Below are 13,467 nucleotides of genomic sequence, written 5' to 3' on the forward strand. Positions count from 1 at the left end.
TTAAAAGTGGAACTCTATAAAAAGAATCATCTCTCTATCTATGAAGAACTGAATGATGTAGATGAAGATAATAACTTGTCTATGTCTTTTTTTTTTTTTCTTTTTTTTTTTTGCTTAATGCTGGTTATTTTGTCACTGCATCGTGTATGCCAAGGTATGTGATTAGTTATTGAAAGCGCTGGATAACCTTCTTTGGCAAAAAACGCCCCCACATTCTCATTACCACCATTTTGAAATAAGGACGACGACCAACAAGAGATGCAATTGTAAGAAGAACACAACTGTAAAGAGGCAAAGTGGTGGAGAGATAGGCAATCCTGAAGGACCAAGGACCTTCTCTCATCGAACCCTTCAGCTTGAACACTAGACATCCAAAAAATAAAAAAAATAAAGAATTGAGTGAAAATTGAATAAATGGGCGCTTGATTGACAAGTATGCTGAAATATATCATATTTCGTGCAATGCTATCAAATCCTACCATCATTGAGAAGTGGTCTGACAACTATAACTGTGGAGCTGCCCGTAACAGCAAAGACACCCTGTAACGTGTAAAAAGAAACAAACATGCAGATTGATATCAGATTAGATGAGATGCTTTTTTTTTTTTTTTCAGTTACACAATTATTTGTTCTTTTAGTAAGGGGAGATAATAAATCTTTTTTTTTTTTTTTTTTTTTTTTTTTACCATGATAATGGTCCATTCCTTCCACCAATTAAAGCTAAAACGGTCTTTAGTCATCTCTTCATGAAATGACAACGGCTTCTTTAAAGTTTTTGATACGACTGTAGATGATGCTGCATTGGTAGTGGCTGTAGCAGTTGCGACTGCCATGTTTGAGGGCGAAGGAGATGAAGAAGAAGGAGAAGTGTATTTCCTTGTAAAGAAGAATGATGAAGAAGAGGACGATGGTGATGATGTTCCATTTGATCGTTGCGCGGTGAATGCTTTTGCAGTTGCTACTAATGATGGCGATACTGCTGTCCCTGCTTTTGTTGTTGTTACAAAAGGTTTCGGTGAAGCTAAAACTGTTGATCCATTTGATCGGGGCGTCGAGATTGATCGAGTCTGAAGCAAGGACCGCATCCAAGTTGACTGTGCAGGGGCTGAGTGAAAGGTCGAGCCAAAGATAGAGGTAGGGGTGGAGGCAGAATAGGGGCGCCTCAATGGCTGCTGCGCTCCAGTTCCCAAAGGAGAGGTCTTGACCATAAACTGCGCTGTAGCCACCAAGCGTCGTTGAGCGAGCATTGTTGTTGTTTTGCAAAGGAAAAAGAAAAAAGAAAGAGAAAAAGGAGGGGAGAATGAAAGTGGTGTGATGAGTGATGAGTGATGAGTGATGAGATGAGCACAAACAGAAGTGTCAAGATGGAACAATGATTGGGCGAAGGTGAATCGAAAAGAAAACGTGTGGTGGCAGTTGTTGATTGTTCACTTTGGCTGGAGGATTGATTGGCTACTGCAACTTGTCAGTTTTAAGAGATTACTGTCTAAGCCATTGCAATGAATTATTTGTGTGCGGTTGGCTCTGGGCACCTCCATATTAGGTAAGGCTGTGCACTGCCTCTGTTAAATCCCATTCTTTGTTCGATATCGCTACTCTAAAATCTGCTAATGAACTGCTTGGATGTATGCTCGGATATGCATGTCCTGGTTGACTGTGTTTGCCACAAAACGCGAAGGGAAGATGGGTCAGTATGTTAAGTTAAATGCTTCAAGCACCCTTTTTACCCTATGCCTCTGTTACGTTAATGATGATGAGTGCGATCCCTACGTAGATATGTGGGTTTGGCGGTGAATATGATCTAAAAGTGCATTTAGGATTTTATTTATTTATCTATTACCTTGAGGTGTTCCCTATATCCGTTGGGTGCCAGTGCTTTGTTGTCGTCTCATTTTCAGCTGAGCGTATTCATACCCCTTGTAAGGGATGTCTCTGATGAGGACACTTTTTGGTAATAGGATCCCAAGCTGCCCCCGTTCGGATGTGAGAGACTGTAGAGGGAGCACGCTGAAAACCACTCTCCATGCTGCCAACGCGTGCATTGAACGTTTATTTGAGGTGAATAAGGCCAGTAGGAAGCTCCTTGTTGAGCTTGGAGCTATAGTTGAACACGTTCCTCACCCAATTATAATGAGGGAAATAGTCAGATTGTATCGACGCCATCAGTGGCATCCAGGCCCAAGGTAATCTTCAGTCAAGTGCATGACAGTGACCATCGCCAAGGTTTACCAGTAGATTCAGTCTCATTGACATTATCAACAACAGTCAATCAATCAAAGACTGTCAGGGCAAGTACGGCACCTGAAGCGAATATAAATTTGCGCATATCATTCCATACAGACCACTTGAATGGTCGCTGGGTCCGTATTCACAAGTAGCATGTTTATGCGAAAGAATGTTTTGTTGATAAATCATTACGATACCAAGTGCCATTCATATGTTTATATGCACTGTACATTCATGGGGTTTATATTGTGAATGTTTGTGTCTGTCTTCGAACGGATGGACTAACGCAAAAAAGACAAAATAGATCAAATTCATCTTCATCCAAAAATGCAGAGTAAGGTTTATGGCATACAGTCTTCCAACAATTGTCCGTTCAATTGTACAAAGCGTCCCACATGACGCAGTTTTCTATCTTTGACTACATGTTACTTCTCTCTTCCTTCTTTTTTCACTCTTTTTCCTTTACATTAATTACTCAATCCGCATTCAAAACAAAATGGCCATCGAATTCCATCACTGGCCTTCCAAGACTGCCAACATTCTTGTCTATGTGACATTGCTCTCCGGCAATTTGTACTCGACCTTTGGAGGCGACCCTGACACAGATTCACCATATGATTCAAAACACAGGTCCTATATTACACCAGCCTCATTCACTTTTTACATTTGGACATTGATTCATTTCTTGCTTGGAGGAATGATTGTTTACCAATGGTTCACAGATAAAGTTCATCAAGCTGTTGGATGGCACTTCGTCGCAGCTACTGTCTTTAATGCTTTCTGGTTAGCACTCTGGGTATGTAGAAAGAAAAAAAAAAAAAAAAAAAAAAAAAAAAACCTTATTTATTTCAATTCTCTCTTCGGATTTTTCTACTGTAGTAAAAACAATCAAGGTCGAAAAAACCTTTATTTATTTTTTATTTTTTTTGCTGGTCTTTTTTCAAGCATTTATTGGAAATCGGTCTCTAACAGAAGTGATGAAATGGTGAACAAAAATAAAGATGTTGGGATTCAGACAAGAGATAGCTAACCTGCATCCCCATTTATATTTTTTTGTTTCAACGCTAGTCTTCGGGCCACACCTTTTTGGCTTTGATTGCACTGTTCTTCGCCACAGCAGCTGTGGCCTTCATTTACCATCGTTTAAAGGAACAGGAGTCAGCAGATACGCTTTTAGATGTATTTTTCTTGCATCTTCCATTTTCGCTCTACCATGCCTGGATCTTTGTTCTTTTGATTATCAATGCCTTCGCAGTCTTCTCACCTGTTCATGAAGACGGTCCTTCGGTCTTCCAGATTGTCCTTGCAATTGTTGGCCTTGTCTTTATTTCATCGACTGTCATCGGATATATTGAATACAAGCAAGGAGATGTTGGTATGCCCTTTGAACTTGGAATAACTTGTATTATGCTTGGTGAATATTTCAGTGAAAAAAAAAAAAAAAAAAAAAACCCCTTACAACCTTTTAGATGTCGATAACTACTGATTGATCTGCTTTACTTTTTTTTTTTTTCTTTTTTTTTTTCAATTTAGCTGCTGCTTTGGTTTTGGCCTGGTACTTGTTTGGCGTTTTTGCTCAACAGGATGAAGTGCCTGCCATTCACTGGACGTCACTTGGTTTAGGCATTGCTGTTGTTGCTTATACTTTGAAGCCCCTCGTCTTCCGTTTGATCGGTCATAACACTGGCGAGGCTGCTCCTCTATTGGGGTAAAAAAAAAAAGAAAAAGAAAATAGAAACCACAATGTTTTGCGCACCTACTTTGTGCCCATTCTACAACATGACTTTTTTGCATTAAAAAATAAATAAATAAATAAACAACGAGCAATAAAATGGAATAGAACTTACTTGGAGGATCAATCAGTTTAATGCGTTGACATAAAATATGTTTTACTGACTGTCGCAATGCTATTGCTCGCGATAAATGCCATTTTGGATAATTTCTTAGTCAATGAAATGTCACTTCTTTTACTTTCTTTGTCAAACTAATAAGATCATATTATAGTAAGGATATTGAAACGAGTGTAGCGTGGCTGATTATATTTTTTCGTGTCAAGAGGAAGATAACCAAGACGTTTAAAAAAGCATAGAAAAAAAAAGCCGTTAGTACTGGGTGGGAGTGACCGAGAATATACAAAGCGAATAAGACACTTTTTAATAGTTAGACTAGGGTGGCTGTGCGATGCATTAACGTTCCTTTTTAAAAAGGCGTTTTTTCCTGCCTGTTACTGCATATCGAGTCGATCATGGGATAGACAATTTCCTCAATGCATTAGTGCACTGGTGCATTTGTGCATTAAGCATCGATCGTGGGGAAATTCCTAGCACAAAACAATAAGGTGTGTCAAAAATAAACGAAGAAAGGAACGATGGTAATTTTTTTTTTTTTTTTTTTTTTGCCTTTCATAGCAAGGGATAGAGAGAATTTTATTTCTATAAAAGCTGACAAAGACTTGTTAAGCATCCACCATCATCCCCTTTACTTTTTTTTTAAAAAAAAAAAAAAAAAAAAAAAAAAAAAGATCACAAGCCAAACCGATTGGAACTACGCGTGGAAAAGAAACGCAACTCTGAGAGTCATTAGTACCTTCAACCCCCCCTCCACTTCCATTTTAGTTTTTGCGCGCTTCACTCTGCTATAGACCTATTATTAAGCCTACAATACATTAATACTTCATGCCAGTAATTGACCCCATGATTCCCTCCACCATTCACGGGATCCAAGGAATCAACCCTACAGTCTCGCACGCATCTGAGGCATTACTGACTTATGAGTCTTCCGATAATCACCATACAAGGATCATGATACTATATGACCCTGACTCAAGGACGCTCAGATCAGCTTCTGCTTCCATCAAGATGAACACCGCCATAGATCTTCAGCCAAGTGTCCTTACAAGTACAACTACAGCTACGGCCTCCTCTGCTCCTACTTCTACTCCTGCTCTTGCGATCCCGCCTATTGGTGTACTCAATGCTGATACTACTTCTGCTGTTACCCTTACTGCTGCACCTACCCCTCTTGACTCTGCCTCCGTTGCTCATTCAGCTCCCCATGCAATAACGCTCCAAATGGCTCCTTCGATATATCCTGCGTATATGGTTCCTGCGAATATGGCTCTCAAGTATGAGCTGCTTGGAGTAGCACCGCCACCAGTGCCACCAGCGCCACCATCATCACCTCAGACATCTCAGACAGATTCGTCTTTGTCCGCCGCTTCCTCTTCCTCTCCCGCGGCTACCACTACAACTACTAATACTATAGCCAACGCTACCTCGGCCTTATCGGCATTACAGTTCAGCGCTGGCGGCAATGGTGGTAACGACGCCTCAAACGATAATGATAGTAATAACGATAATTGTACGTGGACTTTATTCAGGACATGTCAACAAAAGGACTCAAAATTGACAAAAGGTCTGACCTTCGTAGCCTTGACTTTAATAATCATCGTCATTTACTTCAAATAGAACAAGGACAACAGCAAAAAAAAACAAAAGCTTTTTTTTAATTTGATTCCTTCATTTCATAATAACTAGCATCAATACACATCCATACTTCTTCATTTCCACATTCTTGGAAGCCCTTGACACCTAAAAAATAATAAAGAAAGATATAGTATACCCTCGCCGCCCTTACACACATTCCTTTGTGACAATAACTATTGGTCTTATCCTCACGAAGCGCTAAAAAAAAAAAAAAAAAAAAAAAAAAAACTATCCAAACCCAAGAAATGTAAATACTCAGGAAGGCAGGCGCCGTATTACAATTATGGTGGTAGCCTCCTCGATCTAGGGGCGCGGTTGCTATGCACCAAAGTCCATTAGTGTAAGTTAACCGCAGGTGGAAAAGTATACCTTGAGAGAGGAGAAAAGGCAACACCTAATAGCAACTATTCCGTGCTATTTGCATCCAAAGGCAGACTAAAGGCGGGATCCCTCGCTTTATTTGAGGTTGCGGAAAGACCAAATTGGAAAGGATCATTTGCTTCATCCCCAGGAAGGGTATTTATTTACGTGACAGTTGGCGCCTTCGATATCAACTTTGCAACCTGTAAACAATTACAAAGAATATGACAGGTTAATGAAAAGCAGCCGCAGACAATTGTTAATCAGCGAGGTAAGAAAACATTCGAAGGCCCTACAGACGCATATATAACCGGATTAATCTGATTGGCATTCCAGGTACCATATATTATTTGGCAGCCTATTTTTTGGGGGCAGCCACTTAACTTCACACACTTGGGTAGCCAAATAATGCACATTTCAGTCTTCCTAATAAAACCCGCTTTTAATTGGTGGACTTCCTCTAAATAAAAATGTGAATAGTCCTCGCCAAAAAGTCATAAACTGGATATATTTTAAAATACTCGATTTGAATTAGAATTTGAAGAACAAAAAAATTTACGTACGAAGACAGAAATTCATATACTTTTTGAATAGAATGAATAAATTGGATGCCATCAATTCAATCGTCGTTTTTGATTAAAAATACTAGAATTTGCTGGGGATGGACAACCTCATCCTCATTGCCAACCTACTTTACTTGCATTCTTGAAACAGTGGATCTTACGCCAGATACTGGAGGCATGTTTGATGTGAAAGAGGATAGCGAGTCTTAGGAGGAATATCTTGTTGAAAACCCCTTCCGTAAAATTAAAATTTTGAGTTTGTACGAATTTTAAAATGAAAGTATTCTATTCAATTTAAAAGCCTGAAAAATATATCCAGTTTATGACTTTTTGGCGAGGACTCTAGACAGGAAACAATTATTTGACCACATCTTGGGCTGCCAATTAGATTATTCCGTACGTTTAAGGGACATTTGAGTAGTCACGGTTGACGTAAGATGGCGCAGACTTTATTTTCTGCCTTTTTATATTGCCTTTTTTTTTTAAGCTCGTTGCTTCTTCACTTTTCACTCAAAACATAAAGAACTGTTGCAAAGCGTCAGCAACCGCTGTTCTTGTGCTGTTTTTCTACTAGTATACTTTTTTTTTTTTTTTCCTTTTTTTTTTTTTTTAAAAGAAGCCCTCGTAACTGTATATATATATATATATATATATTGACTTATTTTTCTCTGGCATAAATACGCTCGAGTTCATACTTCTCCTTTCACGTACATAAATAATAAGTTACACGTGTCGTTTACATCGCTTCACCTTGTTGTAACAGCACATACAACATTTTCATTTGCCGTCCCTCTTCTCTCCCCGAAATATGAACAACCAAAAGGACACGGCCGGATCATCAGAGCCTGCCAAGGGAGATGGGAAGAAACGCCGCTTAGAGTACGACGACGAGAGCGAGAACGCAGAGGTTACTGCTGGCCGGAAGGCGCCAAAGCGCGCACGGAGAAAAGCACCGCAAGCCCTCACTACGGTGTACATGACCCGTAGTAGAGCCCATAGACTGGCTGCGGAGGCGGAAAGGGAGGTTAATGTGGCTAGGGCAAGGAACCAACAATTAGAGGCTGTCAGCAGAGGGCCTCTGAACGAGGTTAGACCAGGCTCAGCCTCAGTGAGATTGACCCAAAGTAGGGCTAGAGGCCCTGCACCACTTGTACCCGCTCCTGGACCTCGTCCGAGGTCTGGGAGTGGTGTAGTTATCCAAGGGACTGGCGCTTCCAGCGAAAATAAATCTGGAAGCAGTGACAAGCAGAGCCAGGGCCAAAAGAGTCGGCAGGTTGGACATGGCAGCTGCAAGCCATCAACATTGTCACAGAAGAAGAGCCGACGCGACAAAGATGATGGTGATAAAGAGAATAGACCGCCAAAGTACTTTACTCACGCAAACATGCTATCAGCCCATTAAGTGCGGTCTATTCTCTTTGGGCAAAAAATAGAAAAAAAAAGAACGTTGGCACGTTAAGCACGTGCCAACTTCCTCTTTTTGTTTGCAATCCTGTAATTTTGTACTGATGTAAATTATATGTATAATAGAAATAAACAAATCCCCACTGCCTGCAGTGAAAGTAATGAGTTGCCTCCAGAAAGAAAAGAGGATATAAAACTAAGGTGGTTAATAGTTTCTGTCGTCCATCAATAAACAAATGAAACCAATAAGCTCTTTGCAAACGGATCTTAAAACCTACCTATCAATTCTCACAGCGCACTATTTCCAAATAAAAAAAAAATAAAAAAAACCAGATTATCTTCTGAGCAATGGATTCTTAGGCTCGTGCCCTCCAAAGCCTTAAGTTTATTTTTGGGCGAGGTTTAATAACGCCCTTGCTTGCTGCCAGGACGGAGAGGATTTTAGCAAACATTTATTCTGCAAATCCATTAACTATTCATACTTTGAAGGAAAAATAAAAAATAAACATCCATCTTTCTGGGTCAAGCTAGAAATAGACCTGCATAATGCTCCTCTCTTGATGAACGTCCTTATCAAAACCAAATCTATTAGGAAAACCATGTAACAAAGCAAGATTTGTAATACCTTTTGGGATCCACTTAATAATAAAGGGTACACACCCTCAAATAAAGCCTTTAAATTGCTTCTGATAACGTTCAATAGTGTCTGTTGTATATTTCAATACACAAGATAATAACGGCCCAGCTAGAAGATTAAGAAAAATACTAAAAACGCACTAGGAACACACTAGGGGAATTCCTAAAATTAATACGCTAAGAAAAGTATAATAATAATAACGCGTCACTAGAGACGCGACAAAACACCGACATGGTTCCTGAATAATCCCATGTCGCTTCTAGATAGATATGTAGTTACTTGGTACGAGTCTCTCTACCAGAAAATGAATAAATACCCCATGGATGTGGTGTGTGGACCCACATCTTATTCTCACTTATCTTAGCTTCTGATAACTACTGTCTAAATATTTTTCACTGGGTATGGTTGAAATGTAGGGAGAATGATGGCTAAATAGGCAAGGGTATATTCTATACTCTTTCACCTGTGGGCACAGTATGAAAACAAAAATGGAAAATGTGTAAGAGAGAGAACTGATTGGATTTCAAAAGTGCGATGTACTAAGTACCTTGCTTGCTGTACGCTCAAGAGCGACCAATAAAATATCAACAACAATACGTGCCTTTGATGTCATCTGTCACATTTCAAATGAAAATGAGGAAACAAAGTATCAACGCTTATTTGTAAAAAGTCTGTTCGGACAAAAACTGCCGCAGTACAAGTTCCCACGAATAGTCTATCCTATTCCTTGTTAGGGATGAAGAGAGGATGGGAGAAGAGAGTCAAATGGCTAACTTGGCTGGTAAGTGCCCGGTGGGCCCTATTACTAAGAGCCAAAAGGTACTTGAGCTTAATGCTGATGAAAAACGGAGTATGCGAGTTTCTAACAAGCCTGTGCTCCGAACCTCGTCCTTTTACTCCAGCTGCAGCACATTGCTCACCGTTTTTCCTTCTTTCTTTGTTGTACACTATACAAAGAGAGCAATGTGGCTCGTGCTCTTGTTGTGGAAAGGGAGGCTGTTGTATGTATGACCCTGCATATCTTTGAGGATAGAATGTTATTAATGCTATTCTCACCTTCACCCGTGGGAGTTTTTTCTTTCTCCACTTTGCAAGCATATGAAAATTAACGAATGATATCACAGGTGCGCAGTTTATTTAATCTTCTTCTTGAATAAGGCGCAAAATGCCGAATATGTGTTTGTTATTCAGTCAATTCTTTGAAATCACAAATTGGTTTCAGGGACACGTCCAACAAATAAAAGCAAACCTTATTTGACGAACGACGGTTTGGCGATTTCCTTCTTTAATGTTGTTACCGTTCTTTTTCTTTTTTTGCCAAAAGCCTTGCACTGTTGACAACAAGAGTCCCATTGTCAAGTTCCTTAGTTTCGCATGAATAAAAAAGTCACCAGATGTATAAATACCTCTCTTTTCCCTCACCAATCTTGCACCTCACTCAGTCGCTTTTTAAGTTCCTGGTGCGTCTGCCCGCGGCGTTGCATCAGCAAGTAGTTCTGGCCCACCACAGGTGCGAATCAGGCGAAAACGTTGCCCCAGCGCTTCAACAAGGCTCCTCAATGTTTGTACTCGATGACGATTGGTCGTAGGACTGTCAGAGAGTTGCGGGACTAGCGGGACGCAATAGTCAGACCACCTCCTCGTGGTGCGTCCTGGGCTGTTTGCTTATCTGCAGACAGGCGAAGAGTCTGACACTCTTTACAACTTTTGGTAATAATTATTTCTTTATTTTTAAAAAAAATCTCTTTATTCAACAAAGCATTGGCTCGTCTTGTTGATGTACACCTTTCTTTCATCTCTTAGAACAAAGCTTCCTCACAGTCGTCTTTTTTTTCGAATACAGAAGCGAATGATGAGCTGCTTTGAAGACATAAAGATTTTGGTTGACTATTGTTTGTTAAATAGTTCATTTGAGCAGGATTCAATGAGTGGATGAGCGACTCTGCAACAACGGTTGATGCTACGTCGTCTGGCGTACTCTTTTCTGAGCATAGTGCACAGGATATAGCTCAAAGGACATTAGGACAAATGACATGGGACATTGGATATAGAGCATAGGAAAGCCTCAAGTCAAAAATAAAATACTCAAGGTCGCCAACTGCCGTCAGCTTAAATACTAGAGTCTCGAGAAGCTAGAGTACCCAAGCCAATCAAGATGCCCAAGGTACTCAAGATACTCGAGATCCCAAGGCCACCAAGGTGCTCAAGGTGCTCGTTCTTTACTCGATGCTGTAATTACCAGGTTCTCGAGGTCAGCTGAGACCCTTTTCTGTTCCTTCCTTGCTCATTGAAGTAGATGCTGCCAAGTTCCAAGTAAGCATCAATGGTAACAGTGAGAGTGCCAAGTGATGTAACGTTTGTATTGAAGCTGAAGACTTGTAATAGTGCTGACATTATTTTATTTATCTATTTTTCTTTTTACTCAACTTCTAGTTGCTATGGCCTGCGCTTTACCCTAAAGATCGGTGTACTAGGACTCATTAATTTAGTGTGTTTGTTTAGCTGTATGCTGAGGCTGTGTGAAAGCGAAGCGGAGGGCTCTTCAGCAGCTCTATCCACAGTCAAGACATGAAAAGCTTTGTTACTAAGCTTTTATTCTATTCCCTGCAGATGTCTATGTTATTAAGATGCATAAAGGCACCAAGTAAGGGCCTGAAGAGCGAGAGTCTGCAGCTTCTGGAGACTGAGCCAGTAACTCCAGTAGGCGGTGCTTTGTCAAGGATCTAGGGCGTATAACAACACAGAATGGCATCTTCCGAGCTAGGCAGACGGTTAAATGGTGGTAAGAGTACAAGCAGTTGGCAGGGCAAGCTTTGGACATTCGATGAAAACCATCCTGACCCGCCGTCTTTTGCGCTTATAGAGGGTATTTGACAAAGGACTATACTATTGAGGACTATGTCTGTACTAGCGCATAGTGATCACCTACGCTGGATGCCGTCAAAAGTCATGCGATCCAGTGCGTGCTCTCTCTGGTGTTATTTGATCATTGATCAGACTCACGCATGTCCACTTACTGCACACATATGTGTCCTGGATATGTTACTCTATAGCCAGATACGCAGCTCTACTTTGACCTCGACTGTATAAATGTCTCTTGCGTGCGATGTGTAGATCTACATCTTTTTTTCTCTCTTCATTTCTTGTCTGTCATTATGATCAGTTAAACTTTCTTATCCTCAACTGAAGATTTATCCAACATTTTGAAATTATGTGGTCACAAACTTTGTTTCTTTTTATTGAATCACAAAGAAAAGTAATATAAAAAAGAATAAAGGAAAAATGCACCTCCCTGTCAGAATAAAAAATTGACCCCCGGCTGAGAATTCCCAAGACCCCCTCGTCAACTCGGAATTCTTACCCCCGTCCCCCGTCAGAATTCAGAAGCACCCCCCGTAAAGATTCTCGAAAGGTAAATCTTAACCCCCCGTCAACCGTCTTAATTATCGGAATCTTTACCCCACCCGTCAACATTTTGAGGCTGTTTTTTGGGTCTTATTTTCTACTTTTGGCTACATCTGTCTTTCTATTAAACTCAACGCTATTGAAGCCCTCTTACTTTTTATCTTATCATCAAAAACTTGACAGTAGAAAAATCAGCTAGACAGACACATTGTTGCGATTAGCAGTCATTTACATGGGTTTTTACTATAGCTAAGATTTTTACCCTTTTTATTTAACGAAGATCCCTGGATCACAATAAACACATCTTTATTTCGTTCTCGTTACTTATTATGACCCTGGCATATTTCACACATGTTCCTTGATGAATGGCTCCCTCCCTAGTATTGTATTTATCTCTAGGCTCAGAACCTTCAGCAACTTTACATGCGATATAGTCATCGAAAAGAAAGACTTTACACTATAACACCACACTATGAATCAATTTTTTTGCTGTCAACAAGCCACAAAGATGCTTGCATAAACTCAGGTCCAACTTTATGCTCTTGATTAGGAATGAAAAACGGTTCTCAATTTCAAAAACAGCTCTAGAATATTGACAGGGGGGTTAAGGATTACGTGGTTGCCGGGGGAATAAGAATTCCGAATAAAGGTATGTTGACGGGGGGGTTTTAGGAATTCTCAGCCGGGGGGGTGCATTTTTCCTTAGTCCAGAAATTATAACAAAAGTTTTTTTTTTGTTCTGTCGTGTATACCGTGTATATATAAGAACCAAGCGCAAGTTATATGCATATATAAGGACCCAGCATATACATGCAACTAAGAAGAAGCTGCTATTCATTTTTGGAGTAAACTTTTTGTAGAGGTAAGAAATCGGTATCACAGAGGTAAGAAATCGGTAAGAAACCGGTAAGTAACTTACCGATTTTTTACTTTTGCAAAAACCGATGTTAGATAAATTTTGTACAGTGGAATCTCGATAATTGTACACTTTTGTACAAATTTCAAATTTGATATATTTCTAGGCCATTGGTTGGCTAAGAGCCTTACTCTTTTAAAAAAAAGTATTCTAAAAAACCCACACTCAACTGGAGTAGGGGAATCAGCAGAGGATTTTTAGAATAGTTTTTCATGAATTGTCGGCTTCTTAGCCAATCAATAACCGAGAAATATAGCAAATTCGAAAATTGTACAAAAGTGTACAATTATCGAGATTCCACTGTACGCCACAATCGGTTTATTTTACCGGATTCAGGTATGGGAGGGGTACATCAGTACGAAAACACTGTCTTAAACTGATGACTATTTGGGTTTCTCTAATATTTCAACATCAAAAAGTTGTATCACAGTTATTTGGACCGTAATATTCACTTTTTTTTTTTTTTTTTTT

The 13,467-nt window shown here is 39.9% G+C and overlaps 4 protein-coding genes across 4 annotated transcripts; 3 read left to right on the plus strand and 1 right to left on the minus strand.

Moving 5' to 3' along the window:
* Window positions 1–112: 112 nt before the first annotated feature.
* BCR41DRAFT_421512 (hypothetical protein) lies at window positions 113–1,439 on the minus strand. Its single transcript, XM_022030036.1, has 3 exons — window positions 687–1,439; window positions 480–540; window positions 113–363 (listed from the first exon to the last, which is right to left on the minus strand). Exons 1-3 carry the CDS (start codon window positions 1,245–1,247, stop codon window positions 167–169), a joined length of 819 nt encoding a protein of 272 aa, XP_021882047.1. The 5' UTR covers window positions 1,248–1,439; the 3' UTR covers window positions 113–166.
* A 1,149-nt stretch (window positions 1,440–2,588) lies between these two features.
* On the plus strand, window positions 2,589–4,079 carry BCR41DRAFT_335542 (hypothetical protein). Its single transcript, XM_022021989.1, has 3 exons — window positions 2,589–3,022; window positions 3,295–3,601; window positions 3,760–4,079. The coding sequence occupies exons 1-3, from the start codon at window positions 2,723–2,725 to the stop codon at window positions 3,936–3,938; spliced, it is 786 nt and encodes a 261-aa protein (XP_021882048.1). The 5' UTR covers window positions 2,589–2,722; the 3' UTR covers window positions 3,939–4,079.
* Window positions 4,080–4,901: 822 nt separating this feature from the next.
* On the plus strand, window positions 4,902–5,693 carry BCR41DRAFT_370065 (hypothetical protein; the record flags this gene model as incomplete). Its single annotated transcript, XM_022026504.1, has 1 exon — window positions 4,902–5,693. The coding sequence occupies one exon, from the start codon at window positions 4,902–4,904 to the stop codon at window positions 5,691–5,693; it is 792 nt and encodes a 263-aa protein (XP_021882049.1).
* Window positions 5,694–7,442: 1,749 nt separating this feature from the next.
* On the plus strand, window positions 7,443–8,036 carry BCR41DRAFT_395496 (hypothetical protein; the record flags this gene model as incomplete). Its single annotated transcript, XM_022028737.1, has 1 exon — window positions 7,443–8,036. One exon carries the CDS (start codon window positions 7,443–7,445, stop codon window positions 8,034–8,036), a length of 594 nt encoding a protein of 197 aa, XP_021882050.1.
* Window positions 8,037–13,467: the final 5,431 nt, after the last annotated feature.

The sequence above is a fragment of the Lobosporangium transversale genome (assembly GCF_002105155.1).
Source record: "Lobosporangium transversale strain NRRL 3116 chromosome Unknown BCR41scaffold_15, whole genome shotgun sequence".
In the NCBI taxonomy this organism is placed as follows: Eukaryota; Fungi; Mortierellomycota; class Mortierellomycetes; order Mortierellales; family Mortierellaceae; genus Lobosporangium; species Lobosporangium transversale.

Coding starts and splice junctions, on each gene's coding strand:
- BCR41DRAFT_335542 (XM_022021989.1), top strand. CDS start 2,723: ATGGCCATCGAATTCCATCACTGGCCTTCCAAGACTGCCAACATTCTT. Junction 3,023..3,294: donor CTTTCTGGTTAGCACTCTGG/GTATGTAGAAAG, acceptor TTTCAACGCTAG/TCTTCGGGCCACACCTTTTT. Junction 3,602..3,759: donor ATACAAGCAAGGAGATGTTG/GTATGCCCTTTG, acceptor TTTTCAATTTAG/CTGCTGCTTTGGTTTTGGCC.
- BCR41DRAFT_421512 (XM_022030036.1), bottom strand. CDS start 1,247: ATGCTCGCTCAACGACGCTTGGTGGCTACAGCGCAGTTTATGGTCAAG. Junction 541..686: donor AGGAATGGACCATTATCATG/GTAAAAAAAAAA, acceptor TACACGTTACAG/GGTGTCTTTGCTGTTACGGG. Junction 364..479: donor CAGACCACTTCTCAATGATG/GTAGGATTTGAT, acceptor TTGGATGTCTAG/TGTTCAAGCTGAAGGGTTCG.